The 24,100-nt window shown below is 40.2% G+C and overlaps 1 protein-coding gene across 3 annotated transcripts in view; it reads right to left on the reverse strand.

Moving 5' to 3' along the window:
- Positions 1-2,752: 2,752 nt before the first annotated feature.
- Positions 2,753-24,100, reverse strand: part of OLA1 (Obg like ATPase 1) — a 228,775-nt gene continuing 207,427 nt past the window's right edge. For 2 of the 3 annotated variants that reach the window (XM_074967612.1, XM_074967611.1), the window contains exon 11: positions 21,201-21,418. In XM_074967612.1, the coding sequence (XP_074823713.1) occupies positions 21,317-21,418 (102 nt within the window). In that variant the 3' untranslated portion in view covers positions 21,201-21,316. Of the gene's footprint in view, positions 2,792-21,200; positions 21,419-24,100 lie in introns of those variants that run through there. The other variant, XM_074967613.1, reaches the window with a different exon arrangement.

Below are 24,100 nucleotides of genomic sequence, written 5' to 3' on the forward strand. Positions count from 1 at the left end.
TGAAAGTTCCTGGCGGAGCTGCACAGATGTGAATTAGAGCTCCTGTTTTTGCCAGTGCTGTCCGGGCTTTAGGCACAGAGTAGGTATCAGGCTATAGTAAGTAAGGCTGGCAGCTCTGGAAATGTTTCTGCCAGCCCAGAAGTATGGGTCTTCTATTGCTTATTATTATGGTCACAGCACTCAGAACTGTAGTAGGCACCTTATATTTGTCAATAGGCAACAGTTCACCACAGACTTGCAGGAGCATGAAGTTACAGGAGGGAACTAATTCTGTTCTCCCTTATGGCTGGGGAATCTGAGCTCCTACCTCTTTCAAAGAAGGTTAAATCAGCACAACTAAAGAAGGTACAATCTCTAGTGACTTTGCTGACAAAGAGGATGAGACGCATTGTTATATAGTTTATTATTTATTTGCCATTGCTTGGAGCACTGTCTTAAAATGGTGAAAGTGAATACATCTTTCTTTATTCTTGTGTTTGAGTGGAGCTGAAATTGGGTTGTGGTTTTACATTTAACAAAACAACTTCAGCTCCTCCAGTGTCTGCTGTGCTTAAAGATCTGGGCTGATCTACATATTAGCAAAGCTCTGGGGATATTGTTTTACTGAGCTGTAGCAGCTGAATCAGTAGAGGGAGCACAAAGCTACAGAGTGGTTGGTTTGGGGTATGTTTGTTTATTTTTATATAATGAATCCAAAAAACTTCCCCTCATCACATAACAACAATTTGAAGATGGGGGTCAAATCTTGGTCTTAAAAACCATTGACCAGTCCCCTTAAAAGCTTTCAATTTAAAACAAAACACAGAACTGGCACCTTGCCATGGGACTCTGCAGCTTTTAACTGACCCCACATGTAAAGTCAACCTGGAGAGAGCTGTAAATACTTTAATCCAGCCCTTCAGCCCCCTAGAGGCATATTTTTCCTGTGAACTGTGGAGCCAAAGTTCTGCTAAAGAAAGCTTTAAATCTGGAACATTAAATACCCTCCCATGTAGTTTGAGAATAAATGTGTTTATTCACTGGGACGTAATGAACAGTAAACCAAATGAATAAACTATGGGCAAAATGGGCTTTGTGTTCCATGCCTGAGAATACAAACTTCTGAAGTAGTTTTTAGTTTAAAAGAATTGATAGGCATGAGCTGCAAGGTTCTGCTTGGATCTTCGCTTCCTCACAGTTTGTGCGGTGTTTGGATCAGAATCTTGGGCTTCTCTCCCCCAACTCTGGGAAAAGTGCTGTTTAGTATTTCAGATGCTGGGGAGAGGTACATTCAGCACATTTCACATTCAAAAAGCTATTTTAAACAAATATTTACTCTTGGGTTGATGAGGTTTAATAGGAACTGTATTGATACTTTACATAAAGTTCTTTAAATTTAAAAAATATTGATGTAGATACTGAGGGGGAGGTGTCATTTTTAAAATAAATATCAGACATTTGTTATCAGTAAAGATAGTTCAGATGAGTCCAGTAGGAAAAAGCATTGATCTTAATTAACTCTCTACAACATATTGGGAATAAATCCCTTCTGTGCCACACAGATCTCCTTGTTAACATTCCGTAACCATAAAACCGTACTAGGCTGCTTTCTAATGCTGTGGAATGCAGCCGTTCTTGGATGCACTGGGGTTTACCTAGTGCTTTGAGACCAGCTTCCCACTTACACTAAACTGTGTTTCAGATGAAATCTGGACTAGATTGCACCAAGTTCTACTTCCTCTACTAACCTCTTCATTATGTGCATTTTTCTTTCCCACAAAATCCTAAAGGAAAAAAGCATGCATAAAAGCATTTGCATTTAAAATATGCTGTTAAACACTTCAAAAATGGAAGACTTTGAGATTACAGCCCTTTTCAATTCTTACTGCATCGCGAAAAAATAAAAAATAGTCAATGTATTAATTAGACAGTGATACAGGATGCTGTCTCTTCTTCCTGTCGTGTAAAACACCAAAACATACTTGTTATCAAAGGTGGCTTTAGGACCAGTGAAAACCTACCCAGTACTGCTCCCCCTCCATGTATTGCAAAGGGGCTGATTACTTTGATTTATTGACTATTAATGTATGAGTGTTGAAGTATTTTGCAGTGCAGTAAATTTAACTTCCTGAGAAAATACAATATAGATTCAATCTGGAATAAAGAGAAAAAAACCATACAAAGGACATATTTAGTTAAAACAAACTTTGATGTTTTTGATTCAGGAAATAACATGGTTCCTTAAGCTTCAATTCTGTGAAATGTTAAGTGAAAGACTGTTTCCAGCAGAGTGCCCTCATAAAATCTTGAGATTTTGCTAAATTTAAAAATTTCAGTGTTCAGTTAATTCTCTGATTAAGAATTCTAGATAGGTGGGTAGCTGAGGGTAAACAGCAGGAATCTTTGTCCTCCTTTGAATGCTTTTGCTTAGTACTGAAGTTTTAAAAACTAGAAGGAGATGGAGAAGAAAAGACTTATTTTTTTTAATGTATGTTATGTCATAAACTAGAACCAGCCCTCCAGATTTTTGCTTGTCAGCTTTGCATTCACTAAACAGAAGTTTTCCTTAAAGATAATTTAACATGATTACAGGCCTCCATTTACAATTGAAGTTTTCTCACCCCTCACTCAAAGAGTAACTTGCATGAAGAAAAAAAATGGCTTTTCTTCCTTTTTGTTCTTTATTATGTATAAAGAAAGCCCAGAAGATTTTAAATCCATTGTTACCTACTTGTCTTTTGTTTTCTTGGTGTACCTTGGCATGTTAAGTCTTCTCTCTCCTGTTTTGCTACAGGACTTCTTGGATGAACTCCTAATGGAAAGGACAAGGGAAACGGAATGAATCCTTAACAAAAAGAGCTTTTGACCTAAGTGTATTGGTGACACAGGTGTTCGCAAACACAAAGACAACATTTTTTTGAACAGTCTGAATAAAAATCACAAATAATGAGGTTCACTTTCTTGGCATCTATGATTTCTACCAATTCTCCAGTCATCCACAGAGTCTGACAGAGTAGACAAGGCTTACATTTCTATTGTTTAAAATATGCAGAATGTAAACAAAAAATAAAACAATCCTCTCCCCCCCACAAACACACACACACACACACACACTCCTTTCTTTATATATCATAGAGAAGAAAAAAAATAGGGCATACATTTAGTTTTTCTTTCAACACTTGTGAGGATAATTAGTACGTACGTCACACTTCTAATCCGTAGATCTCAAAGCGCTTTACAAAGATGGCTAAAGGTAATCTGAGTTAATATCTTTGATGGATAAAACAGAAAACTTTTCCCTACACCAGTGAAGATCTGAGTCTTTCACCTCCCCAAATTGGATATCTACAAAAATCTAAAACTGTACAAAATACCACACTGGAGTAAAGTGGACTGTACTGAGGAGAATTCCAATATACTGCAGATAGTAAAAATTGTCTAACCCCCTGAAGTTTGCTACGCTTGTCTAAAGTACTGTATACTTGATAAGTAAAACCTCCTGCCCCAGAAATCCAAGGGAGGGTGAAAGACCTCACTTGAAGATTTGTCTCTTTGAAAAAGACCTGAGGAAAGAAAAAAGGTCTGTTCCAGGGCTTGTAGAATAAGTGTATTTAGATACTCCTCCTCAAGAAAGAACCCAGATACAAGCAAGGTTTGTGCCATAGTTTAAATCCAGGTTCCCAGAAAAACTTGCTTACAGAAAGATCAGAAGATCTGAGGATCATTACTGTAGAGAATTTTGAGAAATTATTTCCTAATACACAGTTGAAGATAGAACTAGTTGTGGTCTTTCTTTGGCTTGAACCTCTACAGAAATTTAATGCTGACAAATCAAAAGGGGATATATCCAGAATTTGTTACCCTTGTAAAAATGGGAAATCTGTATCATCTTAATCAAAGGATATGCCACCCTGAGCTGGATCTGTGTCTTGTCCCTTGGCCTCAAGTGACTTCTGTGTGCTAAAGGTTAAGGGTTTGTTAAAGAATATCGGTTTTGATTAAGTGTCACATATGGTGTAAAACATCCTCTTTATCATTGTAAGTGAAGGTTGGGGGCCAGACAGTGCCTTTTACTGAGCTTAATATAAATTAGGTGTCTTAGGTAATGGGTGGTTTTCAGACAGGATTGATCTTTCTATGGTCCAGTGAATGTAGGTATGCTTGGTAAGATGTCACAAAAGCAAGTTTCCTGGCACCTATACTAATAAGCTGGTTACCCCTTTTGGAGTACGACTTGAAAAATATAACACAGGAATCCTCCCCCTTTCTAACTTTTTCATTTTCTTGATGTAATGGGCAAAGGTCTATGTATCCTTTACTCCTTTGGTATTTCAGTAGTTGCATTTGCAGTATCACTCAGTGAATCTTAAGCCACTCATCTTTTTAGTCACTTACAGTTCCCTAAACTTGCATGAACTTAAAGATGAAACCATTATGAAGTAGTCTAGGTTACTTACTATTTTTATCAACATACAGCCTTTTTTTAAAAAAAATTCTCAAATACCCCACCACCACCACCAAATGATTTCTATTCCCCATTAAATCCTCTATAGAAACTGAGATTGCACAGAGACCTACAGAGTGGTGTAGGGATGCTAAACCATAACTTTCCCTTCCTCAGAAATAAGAGCAAACATGCATTTAGAAAGCCATCAAATGTATCTAGTTTCCTCTTTATGAAACAGAATTCCTCCCAGCTCTGTGCATAGCATGACCAAAAGCACAAACCAGTGTGTGTGGACAAGAGCCTCCAGTTGAGAGACTTGAACCATAGACCCCTGGAAAAGAGGGTATGTACAGAAGAGACCATTGCTGACAGACCTTTTCAGAAGTGTGTCCCTGAATTTATCAAGATGTGGAAGCAAAAAGACACACGATGAGCTCAAGAGTTCTAAGCTTGGTCTATGAACAATATCCAGAAACCTAAACATGTCTTTTTGGCAATATCCAAAATCTATTATGAATTTAATGGCACAGTTTTAGTTTTTCACTACCTTGTGGCATCCTCACAGATCTTACTTGTAGACAGTGAGTGCCTATATATGTAATGTGGAGGTTTGTTGAGAAACTACTAGGTAACCAAGATACATAAATCGCCTCTGATTTCTTACCATGAAAAACTCTGCAGTTCCCTATCTGACAGTGATAATCCTATTCTAACTTGACCCAGACTTCATTTATAATGATGTATTTTCATTTAGGCAAAGATATAGGCACATGCTTAACTTTGAGCACATGAGTAGTTTCATTAAATTCACTGGGATTAATCAGATGATTAGAAGGTAAGTACATAGCAAGTTTTTGCAGGATCAACTGAGTTAGTTTTGTTAGACCTGAAGAGTTAATGCCCTTCTGTTGGCATGACAGACTTATGCCACCCTATCATTATATTTCAGTCTCCTTGGTGCTCATCTTTGCAGACTTGCTCACTATTATAAAGAGGCAACTTTGTCAAACTGTAGTTATATTTCTTTGTCTCATGGGAGACATTTCAAAACAAACGTATTTGATAATATTTTTTTCTTACTAACGATGAATGGATATGGACACTTACACCTCATGACTCGGAATAGCTTTTCAGATGCCACTGTTTATGTTCACAGGGCAGTTAATGGTGCGAGAGAATGCTTTGCTATTAGTATGTCATCTCTATTATATTAACATATTGCAACAAATGGAAATGAAGGACATTTTCCAAATCTGGGTGCTTAAAGTTAGGCACCTGTCAAGGTTCCTTCCCCACTCTGAACTCTAGGGTGCAGATGTGGGGACCTGCATGAAAAACCCCCTAAGCTTATTTTTACCAGCTTAGGTTAAAACTTCCCCAAGGTACAAACTATTTTACCTTTTGTCCCTGGACCTTATTGCTGCCACCACCAAGCGTCTAACAAAAATAACAGGGAAAGAGCCCACTTGGAAACGTCTTTCTCCCCAAAATCCCCCCAAGCCCTACACCCCTTTTCCTGGGGAAGGCTTGATAAAAATCCTCACCAATTTGCATAGGTGAACACAGACCCAAACCCTTGGATCTTAAGAACAATGAAAAAGCAATCAGGATCTTAAAAGAAGAATTTTAATGAAAGAAAAAGTAAAAGAATCACCTCTGTAAAATCAGGATGGTAAATACCTTACAGGGTAATCAGATTCAAAACATAGAGAATCCCTCTAGGCAAAACCTTAAGTTACAAAAAGACACAAAAACAGGAATATACATTCCATTCAGCACAACTTATTGTATCAGCCTTTTAAACAAAACAGAATCTAATGCATATCTAACTAGATTGCTTATTAACTCTTTACAGGAGTTCTGACCTGCATTCCTGCTCTGGTCCTGGCAAAAGCAACACACAGATAGAGAGAACCCTTTGTTTTTCCTCCCCTCCAGCTTTGAAAGTATCTTGTGTCCTCATTGGTCATTGTGGTCAGGTGCCAGCAGGGTTACCTTAGCTTCTTAACCCTTTACAGGTGAAAGGGTTTTTCCTCTGGCCAGGAGGGATTTAAAGGTGTTTACCCTTCCCTTTATATTTATGACAGCACCTAAAAAGCAATTTGATTTTCAGCAGTGCTCAACAGTTGCAGCTCTCATCGACTTCCATGAAAGCCATGGTTACTTAGTGCCTCTGAAAAACCAGACCACTTCTTGAGGTGCCTGAATTTAGGTGTAGGTGTGTAACTCCAGGTATCCAGTTTTGAGGATACTGGCTGAAATGGCTCCCCTGTCCCACAGGGATGCTGTGAGGATGAATTCATGATATTTATAAAGTGAGTTTTCAGATTAAGAGGAGCTATAGAAGAATTAGGTACCACTTTTAAATAAAACATCTGATCTGGATGATAGCTAAAAAGTAAGTAAAAATGCTTTTAAAATGCAGCTAGCCACACAATTAACATGTGACAATTTTACAAAGAGATCATTCTACTCTTTAAAAATAGACCCAACAATCTGGGGGCAAGTGTTTCAAGCTTAAATTGCATAATACACATCCAACCTTTTAAAGTGGTTTTCTGTATCGATAAACAATCATTTGCTTAATAAGAATGCCTTACACAGTACACTGGAGCATCATTCGTGCAGGAGGCACGTAAAGCACTTTGCAGAACTACAATAAGCATCACCGGAGTGTCATTTTCCTGTAGGAAATATACATGATCCTGTAGTAACATAGTCTGGGACCTGGAGTAACTGTGAGGCAGTATCAGTTAGCTTGTTCAGGATTTACTGCCTTATTACAGACATGCCAGTCAGGTCCTACAGGATACCTTCAGCTCTGCTAGATACAGACTGATACAGTAAGTAGCAGTACCACATACAGTTACCCTGATGACTCATTGTCCCAGAAGTTAGACACCCCTTGTCAAGATACCCATATGCTGCCTCCTAACAGCTGCAGATGAGATTATAGAATTTACTCCTAAGCATTTACCACATCCCCCTTCTAGGAACAAACTGTTTTTGTGTACACAATACTCTAGCCAAATGTTGTTATCTAAACAAACATACCCATCCAACTTATATTCACTCTGCTTCTGTAGCTAATACCCATTTTAGCTGTTAAAAGCTAGAGGCCTGATTTTTCATGTGAAGTCCTCATTTCATATCCCACCCTCAGTGGTGTAGGATCATGGAGGAAATTAACAGAGAATCGACAGGATTGCTGGCTGCTTTGTTAGATGCCCAGATTCGCTGGTCTGGATAAAACCCTAAGTTTCTGGTTAAACAGCCTTTTGCAAGACATATTTTCTCACAATCTGGTAGTGGTGAACACAGGTTTGAGGAGTGAATTTATATATTTCTTAGGGACCTACTTCTGGGACAACTAAGCATGGATCAGCAAAGTATTGCGACAATTCTTTAACAAGCTGGTCTTCTCTTTCATCTTCCCATTTCTTGTGGGCATTTTTGATGGCTGGTGTGATGCTCAAACCTATTCAGTAGTGAAGATAGGAGAAGCACATGATAGCACATCATCAGTCACAAATAGCTCTGATGGTCCATGACATGCAGAAATAGATTTAAAGATAGCTATACTTCTAAGGGACAAAACAGAGACACGTGTCACCATTCCAGTGAAGTAGGTGTTATAGTCCGTCACAATGAAACCTACAATAATCGGCGACCCTGACCCATTTCTGGGTCTCTCATATATGAGGTTGCAGCATCCCATGGCTCTCTCGTTATACTCCACTGAGCTATTAGCTCTTTAGGATGATACAAGGTCTGATTCTCATGAATATTAAGATGTTAGTGGGTTTGTTTCATCCACCAAAGTCAAGATACTGGATCATCTAAGACTTTCAAAATAATCAGTCTTCTGACTTTTGAAAGTTAAAAAGCTCTGGAAGGCACAGGTGACACGTTAGAAGAGGGGACTGGCCGGATACTCAGTTTTTCAGATGGATATCATCTTTGGAGCTGAGTTTGAGCTGGTGGTAGCAGTTCTTTTTCAAGTGAGTTATGACAAAATGGTCAATGGGATACTGAGATTCTTGGGACCTCTGCTTTAGCAACATAGGCATCCAATTACTTTTCCCCTCATGCCTTGGATGGACATTTTAACTGATCATATGGCCACCCGCGTGGCAGTTTTTTATTCTCACTGAGAATCAAGGGTATTTCATGGAGATGGAACAGAATTTAAGAGTTGCTGCTTTGCAATTTAGGGCTTCTTGCTACACAAGTACCCAGGGGCCCTGCATATATGTACTAAGGCTGTTCAAAGAAAGTCTATGCTTGAGTTTAGAACAACACTTAAAATTCTAATGGTAGGTACATTGCACAGTTCAAAATTTTGCAGCAAGTGGTGTGATGGGTTGGACCCCCTGGGATGTCACCTGGTGTGCTGGGACACTGAGTCAGACTATTCTGCCAGCCTGGGTTCCCTTTGCCTTGTCTTGCTGGGTTAGGCTCCCCAGTCTTTTCCAGCCAAGAACACAGGCAGGGCTACACCCAGCTGCAGAGAGAGAGAGAGAGAGAGAGAGAGAGATCTGCTCTGGGAAGGCTCAGCTTAAGGGGCTTGCCACAGAACCCAGATGTCCACCCCTGCCCACCTTGGAGTACAAACCCAACATTGTATGAAATTCGCCTCTTCCCTCAATATGGAGGAGAGTGTACACAACTTCTTGCCCCCCAGTTAAAAATCACATAAACTGGGTTATACTGTAAACCAGAAATAAATGTATTAACTAACTGGTGTATTTTAAGTAGTTAAGGAGGTAGGAGATAGAAAAAGGCAGATTATTAAGAAAATAACATGAAACACGCAAACTAAGCTTAATACACTAAAGAAACAGGTTACATGCAAGTTCTCACCCTAAATATGGTTCTAATAATCTTCTTCACAGGCCAGATACATCTTCTAGCCTCGGTTCAGTTCTTTCCCACAGTTCAGTCTTAGTTGTTTCCAGCAGTCATCTTAGGTGGGGTACCAGCGGAGAACTGACGACCAGGATTGCCTCACTCCCCACCCTTAAATAGGATTTGCATAAGGCAGGAGTCCTTTGTTTCCTAGTTTGACCCCCATTCCCTTCCAGTGGAAAGTTACAAGAAGTCCCAGGTTATGTTTTATCATCAGGTGACAAGATCACTTGACTCTGTAGGGCCCTTCTCGCCATTCTTCACAGGCTGACCCACACGTTCACAGGAAGACTAAGCTCTTTTACAGTCCATTTGGCTCTTGCTGATGGGCCATCAGCACTGTCAGGCTTTTTCAATGTCGTACCTGAAGTGTTAGCAGGGGGCGTCACCCAAAGTAACAGTTGGAATATAGATACATAGTCAATATTCCTAATTTCAGAGACAGAAATGATACAGGCATACAAATTGAATAATCACATTCAGTAAATCATAACCTTTCCAATGATATCTCACATGAGCCATCTTGCATAAAGTATATCTCAGTTATGTCATATTCATATCATAAGTGTATTTTTCATAAAGAATATGGAATTACACGTCACAAGTGGCATCAGGAGTATTTTATTCTGGGGGAAAATGTTAGACCAAGAACATTCCCAGGCTGAAAATATGCATCTCTTGCTACACTTTGATCATGACAATTAGGCCATCAAGAAGGGGGACCCAAATGAAGTTATGCAGCCAGCCCTGAGAGATTTCCCGTGTGGACTTTATAAATGCAAAAATTCACCGTTAAGCAGTGGCCTTTCTAGGGTTTCTTTGATTTTTGCCATAAAGATGACAGGGAGATTTTTAGCAAACATAGAAGAGCAGATCAAGAACAGGCCTGCCAAACATTCAGGGCAATTTTTGTAAGGGAGAGCGGAAGTCCTAGTCCCACTCTAGCTACCTATAAGAACCCTGACTAGTTAGCCTGCATCTGCTTTTGGCTTATTAATATCTAATTCCTATATATTAATTTTTCTTCATTAGATGGGAGAACAGAGTATACTTAACATGCTGTGTGATGGATCTATTTTTATCATCAAGGTCAAATTGAAAAGAAAGAGCTATTACCCTTCCCCACAGTCACAACCAGCCTGTGTTCTCTTTAAACACAAGCTCTTTATTAGCAGTGGGCTTTTTTGTTTTGTTGTAATATCTCCATTCTCTGCAGAACGTGTAATGTTTTATGCCACTCTTGTGGTGCGCTGTGGTTCGCCTGAGGGGTGTTGTGGCAACACATGACAGATGAGCTTGACAGACTGCATTAGAACCAGGTGACTGAACATTAGCTTGACTATATGTGCAGGCATAAGTAAATCTCATTCTTAATCTAAATTGTTTTTGATAAGAACAAAAGCCATGTGCAAATGAATATTTCCATCTTATTTCAAATTCTAGGTTTCGACTACAGTATTAAAGCTATTCCCCAGTGTAATTTACTTGTAATAATATGTCATTATTGCCATTTTACAGTTTTCTCTTAAAGTAGTATAGAAAATGTTTTAAAAAGCACAAATACCAGCGGCCCCAATCTCCATTCAGCCTAAGCATCAGTGCTCTCCTTTCAGACAGGCACATCACTGAAAATAATAACAACCCCAATGTGCTAAATGCTCCAGTCGTTAAAGCATTTTGATTCGGGACTAAAGGAGCATACATGTAGCTTTTTTGTTTGAGACAATAAATATTTTTCCTCTATTCCCAAAGTGGCATCTGCTGGAGAAGCCATGGCTGACCACAGCTTGTCAAACGCCTACCTAAAAATCAGTAAGCCATTTTTAGACTTGAACCTGTCCAGTACAGAGACTTTGCCTGAAACACAGCCTGTATGAGTCTACGTTTAACAACAGAATTCTCTTTCCCTTGTAATGTCTCTGTACACCAGCTAAAGTGACTGCACCTCTACAGCACTGCTAGTATCGGCAAGAAAACCCTGGACAAGGGCCTTCAATAGCAAGGAGGTAGGGAAGAGGAGATAGGCATCAGGGTACAACAGTTGTAATTAGATAAAGGTAATTTAAAAAGAGAATTTTACCCCCAATGATGTTTCTGCCTCTCAGATACGTCAGGCTGGAATTAATGTGTTAAATATGTCAGCTCACGCGGTTCAGTGAGGAGGGATAGTCATGTGCTTAAAGTTCTGGCCTGGAACTTAGGAGATCAGAACCCATATCCCAGCTGTATCACCAACTCTCTGGCTGAGATTAGGCAAATCACTTAATTGATGTTTGTGAGATGCTCAGTATTATGGTGATAGAAGCCATACAAGTAGCTGGGACCCTGGGCACTCCCGTGTCCACACCCTACATGCTGCTGCAGTGATATTTGGACAGAATGCACCTTGGGAGGTATCATCTGAAAACTACCACCGCACAGTCACTAATACCATTGTGAAATGTATGTGACAATGCTGTGTGAGGATTCTGAATACTCACGGATATTATGCTTTCAAGTCTGTGACTAAAAGGTGTTGAAACCAGGCATGTCAGGGGCAGCTGACAAAACAGGTTTTCTCAAGACAAAGGAAAGACATCAACTAGGTGTGACCAAATTCAGTGGGCTATGCATTTGTATTGGAGGTTGCAGGAGAAGAACATTTACATTGTACAATTGCATCACATTAGAACACACCAGACACAGCTTAATCAAGATGGAGTTGGCCCCCTGGGAGGATACAGAAGACTGAACCCCAGGGGATTAATTTGACCTTTGAAACAAAGGCAGACTTTGAGATATAAGGATACACAGAAAGCCTTTGGCTTACCCTTCGCCGCAGGAGAAAAAGGACTACCAGCACCTTGGACTTGGGGGTGGGGTCCTGGCTAAGAGCTAGCCAGCTATTAATGGGACAGGAAGGTTGGTGACGAAAGTACCTTGAACAAAGACTCTAGCTTGTTGAATTAGGTTTTAGCCATTCAAAAGCGTATTTTTACTTTTTTTTGTAACCATTTCTATCATTATTCCTTCTACTTGGTATCACTTAACCCATGTCCTTTATTGTCAATAAACTTGTTTTATTTTTAGTACAAGCCAACACAGTGCTGTGTTTGAAGGGATGAGGCTGTTTATGGCTTATTAACTGGGGTAATGGACTAACTCTTTAAAAGAGCAGCAAACTTAGTATCTTCTGTGAATGTATAGTCATAGGGGCCGTGCATTGCAGAGAAACATATCTGAGGAGCTCAGGGGTTAGAGATCACTTATTGTAAGCTGCTAGGCAAAGTTTGGGCCGGGAGAGCCTTGAGGAGTTTGCAGGTGAGGAAGACAGACTGATGTGGCAGGGAGTTGACACAGTCTAATCACCAGCAAAGCTCACTCTTGCTGAGGCAGAGTTACAGCGGCTCACTGCTTTGGGGGTCCGCAGCAGGATGTTACAGTAGCTAAACAAGCAGACTGACGTGTGAGTTGCAGGCAGAAGCAATGAAGACAGTAGTAGGGAGATCTGCTGGGATCTCTCTGGCAGTCTCATACAGGGAAATGAGGCAGTGGGAATAGGGTTACCATCTCTGAGGTACAAAAAACTGGGACATGTGGGATGATCCTGAGCTGATAAAACTAGGCAGCTGGCAGCGTGTACTGAGCACTGTGACAGATTTCCCAGGACAGCAACCTCCAAAAAGGGATGATCCTGGGAAAACCTGGGCAGTTGGCAACCCTAAAATGGGAATGAGAAGGAACTTTCCATTTTTTAAAACCACCTCTCTAGCCACAGAAATGCCTGTTCCTACTACTCTAGGATTCTGTCTACACATGGAGCTGGAAGGGTGATTCCCAGCTAGAGGAGACAGGCATGTGCTATTGTCAGGCTAGTGCATTACAGATAAGAATGTAGCTGGAGTGGGAAGGGCTAGCCCACCCACACTGTATGTCTGTCCAAGACCCTAGGCACACTTAGGGGCAACTAACTCCTTCAGCTGGTTGCGCTGGTAAGGCTACATTCTATTTTTAGTGCACTAGCTCAACACGAGACAGCGACAGTATTGCTCCCAGCTCCAAGTGTAGTCATACTCCATGGGGGAAAGCCAGGTTTGCTGTGGCATAGGTATCAATCCAGTAAAGACTGAGGCCTTGTGCACATTCCACCAAGGCTTCCCCTCTCTCTTACTATCCAGGAAGCATCTGCAGAATGAACAGAATGGACTTTGGCATTCAGAAGATGTAGAGACCTCTTCTTCCTGTAGTCACTGAAATGGCACTGCAGTGATCTTGGTTAGCACTGCAGTGGTATTTCTTCCCCCTCCATACAGTTGGAGAGAGGTGGGAAGAGATTTGATTTTTGGACGCCAGGAAGCAGGTGAGGCCTTGGCAGTGGGGAAGGCATATGTCTTTTCTTTCCTTCCCAATTGCAGGCAGGAGTGGAGGTGAATTATTTTTGGAGGGATAAAGAGTGGGGAATTTTTTTCTCCTCGTTCCCTGCAGTACTGATTGTCTTAACTAGGGATGGGCCAAACCCTAGATACAAAGACCCTGACCTTGAGAGAAATTTGGAGCTTACCTGATCTTGTGTCTCAGCACTTCCTTGGGGTAAATCAATCTGTAATTTAAACATCTTATTTGTGCATCATCCAACTTGTGATTAAACCTGACCAAAACTGCCAGCTCCTCTTGGGCCTTTGGGAAAGGTATTCAGGCTCTATCTGGTTCGTTAGGAATATTTTTCTAACTCCTTTGGCTGCAGCTCCCTTGCTCAGAGTGACAGCACTGGTTTCAGCCATCTGAATGTCACAGCATGCTTCACTACCAAGTGTCCCTCAAAACTCGAAAGCATCCTTTTAGCCAGCGTATGACACAGTGGACAGTTCACCTTTGCTTTTAATTATCACAGTCAAGTTTTCCTTCCTACACTGAAAGAATTTCCACCTCCTTTCCAGCCACACAGACATCTAGAAACATGGGGGGAGGGTGGGAAGGAATATTATTCCAAGCCTAACAGGCAGAAACAGCAATCATTAGAATGATTCTAGAATGCACTAGGTTCTCTCTCTAGGTGTGCAGCTTTACACTGGGCAACCACTGTCTGATAATAAATGTGATTTCCATCACTTGTCTAACAGTGGTATTTCATCTCTGACTCAGTATTGCAGAGTAACCCTTAAACAGGCATGTTGGTCATAATAAATGGCTGGCAGAGCATTAGGAAATACATGGAGATCAAAATGGTGGCTTAAGATGCTTCCTCTTCTTGTAATGGGCGAGAACAGAACATCTTGCATAAACAGAAGATTGTATTAGTGCCCTTTTTCCCTAGGACATCCCTGTTTAGAGAGGCTCCCCAGGGCTTATGAGAAAAGTCATACATGATGATTTAATTGTCCTGGGGAGAGATTGTACTATGTGTTGAGCTCCCTCTGCCTCCAGCAGCATTTGGGAGAGTGAGGGCTCCACTTTGCTGCTCTTCTACATGAGTTAAAATCCAGTTTCAAAAACTGTACTTCAATTAAACTATTCCCGAGAAGACAAATGAGGCTTTTTTATTGTTATTAAGGTTAGACTCCTGTAGCCAGTTATTGCACTTTCCCCTTAATTTTCCAGGCATATGTGCTTATGATTGCAGTTCTTGGAGCTGAAATTGTATAATTACTGAAGAGAAAATTATTTTTGCTTGAGAGTATAAGGACACCTATGGGTCCATGAATGACTCACCCTCAGGCACTCAGGTTTAATTTATGAGCTATTTATCTCCTTGTACACACCCCAGCAGAAACAATTATACTTAGTAATTTGTTGATCTTATCAAGGCTGTTTGATGTTACTATTGCTACCTCCAATAATACTGTGCTTTGAAACAAATAGAATTTATACCCAAAGCCTAATAGTTTGCACATAATTATTATGTTAGGGAAATTTAACTCTTATAGCTAGTAGTTTTCTCCTGCAGTTTTTAAAGGAGAGCAAATGCAGTTTCCTTTACTGCCTGTTTTGGCTGATGGGTCTTTTCAGCAACAGAACACAGAAAACACCAAAGCAGGTGTTAAGCGCATTTACAGCGCTCTTATCTCAGTTTCACATGTTGCAAGAGAGAGCTTTTCCTTTTACTGGAACGCAAGAATCTGGCAAGTCCAGGAAGGTAAGGAATTGGGTCCAGTATAGAAGGTAGCTTTGGGCTGAAACTGTAGCTGTGATTGCCTCTTCACTAGCCCATTAGTGCAGTGGATTCTCCCAGTGCTCTGATGCACTCTTATTACACTACGGCTGTAATCATGCTACCACGTGATTGTCTAGCATGGTGAGGGGCAGCCATGCTCTAACACTTTTTGTGTGTAACGCAGGCAGAACAATGTTCCAAGTACCCTTTTAGGTGCTGATCGGCTGTTTCATCAACCCAACACTTCTAGAGGGCCTCTTTAAATGGATGAAGTCTCTCAGTATGAATGAAAACCAAACTGATTTATACTAAATTAATAACATTGTTAAAAATTTGTGATAAATTAAACCCTGGCTGTTTGAAGAGGCTCCCCACTCAGTCTTCTCAGGAACCAGCGTCACGCTGATCTCTGTTTGGAAGGCAACACCAAAGTCCCTGCTGTAGGCCCATCATTTCTCTTGGCTTCCTGGGCTGAAGGAGTTTGACCCAGTCTCCCTTCTCAGCTGTCACAGACCCTCTCCCCTAACTCCCACCAAGTTTCCCCCTAAATGGCCTCACCAACTCCATGAAAGTTAGCTAGTCCCCAGGTTTCTGCCACCTGGGAACTGGCCAGTTACCTAAGGGTTTAGAGGTTAAGTGATTTAACTCACCAGATTGAAGCCTGGGTCAAATTAGACTTGGATCACAACTGACAATTTTTTGGTGGTCTCAGTTGGATGGAGAAATGTTCCAAAGTCACATCAGAATCTGCAATAATTGTCACTCTCTGCTCAGGGCTGGAACAGTGCAGCTGTTGCAAGTCAGGAATGAGCAGCACCCAGCAGCTCCCCATGCTACACCTGGTCCCAGTTAGCGGGAACATTCCCACTCTTTTAGAAACACTTCATCAAAATGTAGTCAATACAGCATTGTGATTCTTGCATCAGTTCTACTCACCGAAACAACCCACACCATACTGCATACCCCTGATTGCACATATTCAGTTATATACAGCCTTGGCTCTTTAAAATTCCTTTTGTTGTGCAGATGTCCGGCCTTGCAGGTGGAATTCCAGTGAATAACAGAGTTCCTGTAATAAAGGCACTCCCTTTCTACAGGATAGGTGGAACGTTAAAGGGCCAGGGAGGACTACATGTGCTTCTATTCATCCATCCTAAATCTTTAGACTCAATTCCATTCTCATGCCGGGAAAAATCTATTTTGTGGCTAATTTGCTACTTCACATGCACTTGCAAAAGCAGTAGCTGATTTTGCTATGTGGTTTATAAAGTGCTTGTGCACTGAGCAGAATCAAATGTTGTGTGTATTGAAAATAAAAGCCTAGGGGATTCTGTCCATGTAGAGAACTATTCGGATCTCTGATGTACAGACATATCGACTCAGCTCTTTTATGAGAGCAATTGTACGAGAGCAATTTTACAAGCTACAATGTGCTGCAATATGTACCTGCTCTCAAAGATCAGAAATGGACCCTACCTGTAGATAGAAGCCAAGTAACAACTGCTTCTAAGAGAGCCTAAAACCAAAGAACTTACATTAAAACTTTAAAAGCTAAAACAACACTGCTATTTCAATCCCTTGCAACACAGTGATGAATGCCACCACTTTTATGTTTTTTTCCAAAGCATCCAGTGGTTTTCCTAGCTTAAGTGAAGTGAAATGATAGAATTAGCGTAATCAAACATATGTAATTAGTAGTTTCCAAAGAGTCAAAATGAAAATGGACAATTCAGTTTTAAACAATTACTAATGTTCTGAAAGGCGATCTCACTTAATCTAGTGTGTGTGGGGGGAGGGAAGGTGAGCCTGGGAGGTCATCAGAGGAGGGGAGAAGAGAGAATATGCTTGTTTTTAAATTTTACAAATTGCACTTAGCTATATTCTTATGCTTCTGTTTTACAACAGGATTTTATAGCCTGAGCTTACATGTGGGTTGAGTAATGCTCACTATTTAACCACATCTGATAAAGAGGGCAATATATCACCATGGCTGACTTCTTTTTTACATAAAATTCTGCAGACATTTTTAAAAAGCAGGCCTAAGAACATAACAAAACGTGACATTGGAAAAGCACTGCTACAATCTGAAGCTAAAAAGAGTTCTTTGTCAGCCTGGTGGCGTAGCTTCCCGTGGCACATGCTACCACACAGCCCACCCATCTGAATTCCAAACTGGAAGCTCTTACTGCCTGAGCCAGCAGGGCTGGAGAGTACTTTGCAGGAGGCTCTCAGCAGGTGAGGCTTTTGCCCCTAGCAGAAACAGTTGGGCAATCATGACCAGAATGAATATAGTTCTGAAAAGAGCTCAGTTAAGCCATCCCAGCCCCACTATAGTCATTGGGACAAGATTTCTGTGTAGCATGAGAGGAGAGGTATGTAAGGAACAAAAAGGCGGCTTTCACCCATCTACTTTTAACCCAGACTCCCTGATATATAAGCTCATTGATTAACTAAATTCTTCTGTCTGGGAAGAGCTCAGACTGTGTACAGGTGGTGAGAGGAGGGAGGCGGATGGGAAGTTGTAGCAAACAGGGCCCCAGTCAAGCTGTACACAACTGAGGAAATGTAATGCTGGAATAGCAAGGGACCACAAAACAGACACACAGTGAAAGAGCAAATAAAGGTGAAACTGAGCAAATAAGAAAGTGAAACGTTTAATAAAATGTGCAAATAAACACAGCAAAGAAAAATATTATGCAACGTTTGGGTGTTTTCAGGGTGACCTTTGAGGAAAGGTGAATTGGGTGGTTGCCTGAGGCAGCAGAATGCAGGGAGACTGAATATACTAAATTTATATTCTACAACTACAAAAGTGATGAAACCCTGCATTCCAAATAAAATATTCTGGGCCCATATGGATGCTGATCAGCTAAACATACATTGCTGAGGGTAATCTGCACTCTCACTGCTGGTACAACTACTTTTCCAAAGCAAAGCAAACATTTAGGCTTCTCAAGAGGAGCTCAGATGCACCTGAATTTGACTTTTTTACGATCACTACATTTATTAGTTTCATATTTTCCGCAATGGTGTTTCATTTGAACTAACGTACTCTGGAAACAACCACTTTACGTTTTGCTATACACTCTGGACCAGATCCTGGGCCTCATCTCTGTCCCCTTTGTGCTGCTCTTGGGGACCTGAAACCTAATCTGAAAGGGCCAGTGGGGATCCCCCAACATTAGGGGAACCCGCAGGTGGCATCAAGCCAGCCTAGCTGACTCTACCACATGCTCCCCCTCACTCTTAGGCATAGACAGCCTGGGAGGAAGGGGCTGTGGCCAGAGCACTGCAATTTGGTGATCCCTGGCTGGTGAAACCTTCCCTGTGGGACTGATTTGAGCCAGTCAAACCCAAGATCAAGGGAGCAGAAAGGTGGCTTAAATCATGTTCCCCTGACAATCTAGGTCCTGCATCAAGGTCAATCAGATACTGGGAATTGGCCTTCTATACTTTTAATGAATCCATTGAGTCAGTAGTCTGAAGCCTTAAGTTTTAGTGATGTATTTTATGCTTTATCGAGCTTTGAAACATCACATTTTTGGCGTGCCTCAGAAACAAAGTGTCACGCTGGAGCCTACTGATTGCTCAGAGTTGGTGCTGTCCAGAAAAGGCAATACCAGGCCCTTTTCTGCTCTGCCTGCGCTGGTGCAAAACTCCAGGCTCCCTCCCCTATGTTCGGTTACTGGGGGCAGGTAACAATTTTCTTGTTCTGTCAGTGCTTGTGTTGTACTTTAGCCATCAAAGGGTGTCACATTTACAGTAACTCAGGTGTTGAAGGGAGCACAGTTTCACCTCTTCTGCCAACTGTAAAGGGAGCGCTTCCTTCCTTTCTCCGAGGTGGGGAACAGTGCCCCCACAACAGCTCCTCATCTGGCTGGTGTAGCAAGAGCTTTCCCTCCACTTCATTCTATTCTAACCACTGTAGTGACCAGTTTGTGTGGGTCTCCTGCACTAGTGATGGGGCAAATCTGTATGGACTTTAACGCATTTGTACAGACGTGTGTGGGGCATGGCCATATATGGGTCTTGAAGCAATTGAGCAGGTTGGTATGCAGGAGTGGTTGGTTGGTCTTAAGTGAAGTTTCCTACCACGCAGATTGTGTGGGACTGAGTCAAATTTGTGCATAAAATTATAAGTGTTCACAGGCATTACAAGAACAGTTAGATTTTATGAGTTTACATTTTAGAGCCCTGCAGACTCTCAGTCCTGCTGGAGAAAATGAGGACTGTCTGTGCCCAGATATTTATTGTGGTAGCTGCCAGGCAGCACTGGAGATTGGAGAGTACTGATCACAGGCAAAGTTGTCAGATTATGCTTTTTTTAGACAACACTTTTAAAAGATCAATTAAAATTATTAGGTGAACCAGACAAATTATTCAGCGAGAGATGACTTACTTTTCAGTCCAGTTAATAAGTCTAGTTCAGGCCAGTTTCTGTGACGAAATTTAAAATTTGGGGAGATACTGGAAATGCTATAATATACAGCTAACAAAATTACTGTCAAGTCATGAAGAAATTAAAATGCAATTAAGAAATCCAGTCAGATGAAGTCTCCAAATTCTGCAGTTCTGGTTTCTAGCATAATTTCTTCATTTATAGGAAGTGATTAAAGGACATAAGAACATTATTCACCTTTGGACTCCACTCCAATGATCATTCTCTTCCCTAACACTGCCCATTGGAGCCCCTGCAGCGTGTAAAACCGAACTGAGTTAGGGTTCATTTTAGAAAAATAACAAGATATCTTAAATTAATTGAATGCATTTTAAGAGCTATTCAAAGTATTGAAGTGAGTTAATATTTTTAGTTGTATCCCCATTTTAACTTATCCTTCCACAATATCCAGAGAAATCTGCTCTTGTTCATGGTTGAAGGGGTAAGCCAGTAGCTACAGTCCATGTCAGTGGAACTGTCTGACTGACAGAACAGCACGACCTCTTTCTTCAAGACTATTACATACTCCTCCATTGCCCTAAAACCTTGAACGGAGGACATCTTACATAGGGCACCACTGGGCCAGCCTCTGCAATTTTACAATTTCAAAGCAGGAATTAAATATTCTTTTCAGAATGATTTTAACAAAAATGCTTTAGCCTCAAAGACAATATGATTTTTCTACATATATTTTGCTCTCTGTGGTCAAAATCACTTATGCTATATCCTTTTTATTATCCTTACTATCATCTTTCAATGAATGTCCATCTACAAATTCATTAACTTTGAGACAAATCATTGGCATCCTAATCTTCTGAGTCCCATGAAAGACTCACTTTTAAGATACAATTGCAGCTGCCCCACGCTGCCGGTTACTGTATCATACACATGTCTTTAAATTCTGTAATCAGCATCCAGCAGGTGCCGTATCGCATTCAGCACACCACAGTCAGTCAATACAGACATCCCCAAACACACCAAGGCTGGTTTTGTCAAATGTTTTATTGAGTGTAGACATCTGGAGTACTGTAAAACATGCATTATCTGTAGATTCAAAAAGGAGCAAGCCACATTGTCCTCACTGTCAAACGTGTCAGGCTTGGCATACATGATGGAGATTAATGAAGTATCATGAGAGTAATATGGTTCCTGAAAAGCTTCTACAATTTGGAGTAGGGTCTTAATCATTTGAAATGCAAAGCTGTTCACATTTAGTGAACTTGTGTGTTCACTGGGGGTGCCATATTTTAATTAAGAGCAAACGAGTAATTTCATGGGGCGGGGGGGGGGGGGAGGATTTTCCCCCTAGGTATACACTGTATGCTTTCTGGTTTTAGATATTCTGTCTAAATAAAAATTCATATCCTTTTTGAAGTAGCACAGTTTATTGTGAACAATGAGCAACATCTAATATTCATTTCTTCTTGGATTGCTGAGGTGTATTAAATTTAAAGAAGATAATATCTCCATCCTCAACTATGTAATTTCTGCCTTGTCGTCTGTATTTCCCAGCACTCTGTAAACGGAAAAGACAGGAGAAAAACAGATTATTACTTTAAAATTAAGTTTTTATAAAAAAACCCAGATTTAAAAATATTATATATTTTATTTAAAATAAAACAGTACCATTATCTCAAATTCAGAGTTTGATTCTTGTAATGACTTCTTGATTTGGGCAGAACTGGATTTTACATACATAGATAACCATAATTTCCTCTTCACTAAACTATGGTACATAAATATGATTAGAACAGTATCATGAAGCTTTATTACATGATGTTAATGGTACATTTCTGATGTGTCCGTAAACACCAGCAACTCATTAGAACAAAATGGATAAAACACCATTTTCTTTTAGTTCTTAGGCTTTTTATTCCCACCTCCAAAATGTCCTCAAGTGTAAATACTAATGATAGCAATCTAAGACTTTACTGCTAGAGAGACAATAAAAAATGGTTTGTATCCTAACTACACGGCTCTCATACTATCTATCTGTTGACCACTTCTAGGTGATCTACTGAGCTGCTGCTATCAATGAAGAAGCGTGCATGGTCAAAACAAAGATCATCACACCATGTAAGAAAGTTAAAATTGGGCATGCAGTACTCTTCAAGCAGAGCTTCCTTCTATGCTTCTGCACAGGACAGGAAGGGCTGAGAAACACAAAATAAAGTCTCAGTCTTTTTGCTACGTATTTGTTTGGAGTAAATTTAACTAATCAAATTTACCGGTGCCACAGAAGTTAGAAGGACAGAAAGCCCACAAAAGGACAGAAGTGACCTTCAAAGGTGGGCTGCTGAGTTTTGTACAGGGCTGAAAGAGCAGACTGGAGGCAATGACAGGATATTTGGAACTCAAATGTAAAATCCTACACTTTGGGAGAAAAAAGAGAGCAGATACAAAATAGGTGTTGATGCTACTACACGTTGGTACCTCACTGCACTGAAGTGTGTGATAATTTTCTTCTCTCTTCAATGTTGTCCTAGGTTGGTTGGTTTTTATTAAGACAAGTATTATAAGGGCTACAGAGAAGGTGTGGGATCAACGCTGTGAGGCAGGGCGTTAAGGAGGTCTACATGAACATTTACTTTGAAGATGTGATCTATAACATGGAAAAGATGAGACCCACTCCTGTAGCTCAATACTCTTTGTGTTTTGAAGAGTTCTCCTGCAAGGGAAACTGCTTCCATGCAAGATTTTGCTGTGCCAGTATTCTCAATGACCTACCACAGTGGTGGCATGCTAAGATACCACTGTAAAAAAGCTGTTAACTAATTACCTTAGTTACAACAAAACAGGTCAGATTAATGGTACATAAGTACTTTAGGTACTTTTCTGCCACAAAACCCTCCTTTGCAAAACACCACATTTCCCATGTTGGTGTGTAGGAATCTAGAAGCTCAATGATCTTGTAGCTGTCATTCCCAATTTAAATGGGAGGACCAGTGACTTTACTCTTCAGTAAATCTCTCAGATGCAAGAGCCTATACAACGAACACCTCATGCTATAGTAACTGACCCTATCCCATACGACATGTCTATTACTACCGAAATAAGAGCTTAAAAACATTGACTTCTTTTTCTGGAAATTTACTTACAATATACAAGATTCGCTCTCAAGTAATATTAGTAGATCTTCCCTTTGAAGATACTAATAATGCTCTAAGTCAAGAGTAATTAGACTAATTGGCAGCATAAACACTAATAAAACAGTCTGCTGCAAAAAATTATCAGCAAGCATAATCCGCATGCACAGGTATGTAGACTATTTACAGATAAATACATACATAAAACATACATACAGATAAATACACTTTTCCACTGGAGAAAGGAGAGATTCATTAGTCACAAATATTTACAGAATAACCTAGTTTACAAAAAGCAGCACCCAGTTCAGGGTTTCTAGGACACCACTACATTCTGTCATAAAGTGGTATAGTCTTCTTTCATTAAATTCATTTTGACATACTAATATACATTTATGTATTTCTGTTGCTAGTTTACAATTAACAGTGACAGTGTTCCTTTAAATTCTCTAGAGACCATTTAATCCATTTCCATTGCTACCAGAAACACTGGTTGAAAAAATCAATACCCATTTGTGAATCTTGAGTATGTATTAAACAAGACACGTCTAACCAGTTCATTTGCACTTGAAAGCAGCCATCTGTAGAAGCCAGCTTTGCCTAAGCAGATATGATTGCTAATAATGTGATATCCCTGTAGACTACAAAGCCCACACAGAGCTATTCAGTATATAGTTCACAGCACTGGCATTAAATTAGTTATGCTGTACTGGTGTTACACACACACAAAATCAAACTTAAAAATCGATCAACTTGATAACATACAAAGCAAGCAACTCCAAATACCACTGTTATTTTAACTGAATCCAAAAGCTCCCAAGTTTAATTTTGAAATCTAACAGCAATATAAGTTAATTAATATGGTCTATAGCCTGAGACAGCATTTTTCAAATTATATTTAAAAAGCCTATGTAATATCATACATTTTTCTAAAAGCAAGGATTTCCTTTTACTTGGCTTTTAAAAAGTTTGTATAAGCAAATGTAATTATCTGTGCTCTACAGACATCTTCAAATTTGTTCATAACAAAATCTAATTAATTACGATTTTCAGTTGGAGCACAGAAAAAGTCCTAATTTCTGGATTCATACATTGGGAGAAAACATCTAAAT

Source organism: Natator depressus, chromosome 11 (genome assembly GCF_965152275.1).
Source record: "Natator depressus isolate rNatDep1 chromosome 11, rNatDep2.hap1, whole genome shotgun sequence".
In the NCBI taxonomy this organism is placed as follows: domain Eukaryota; kingdom Metazoa; phylum Chordata; order Testudines; family Cheloniidae; genus Natator; species Natator depressus.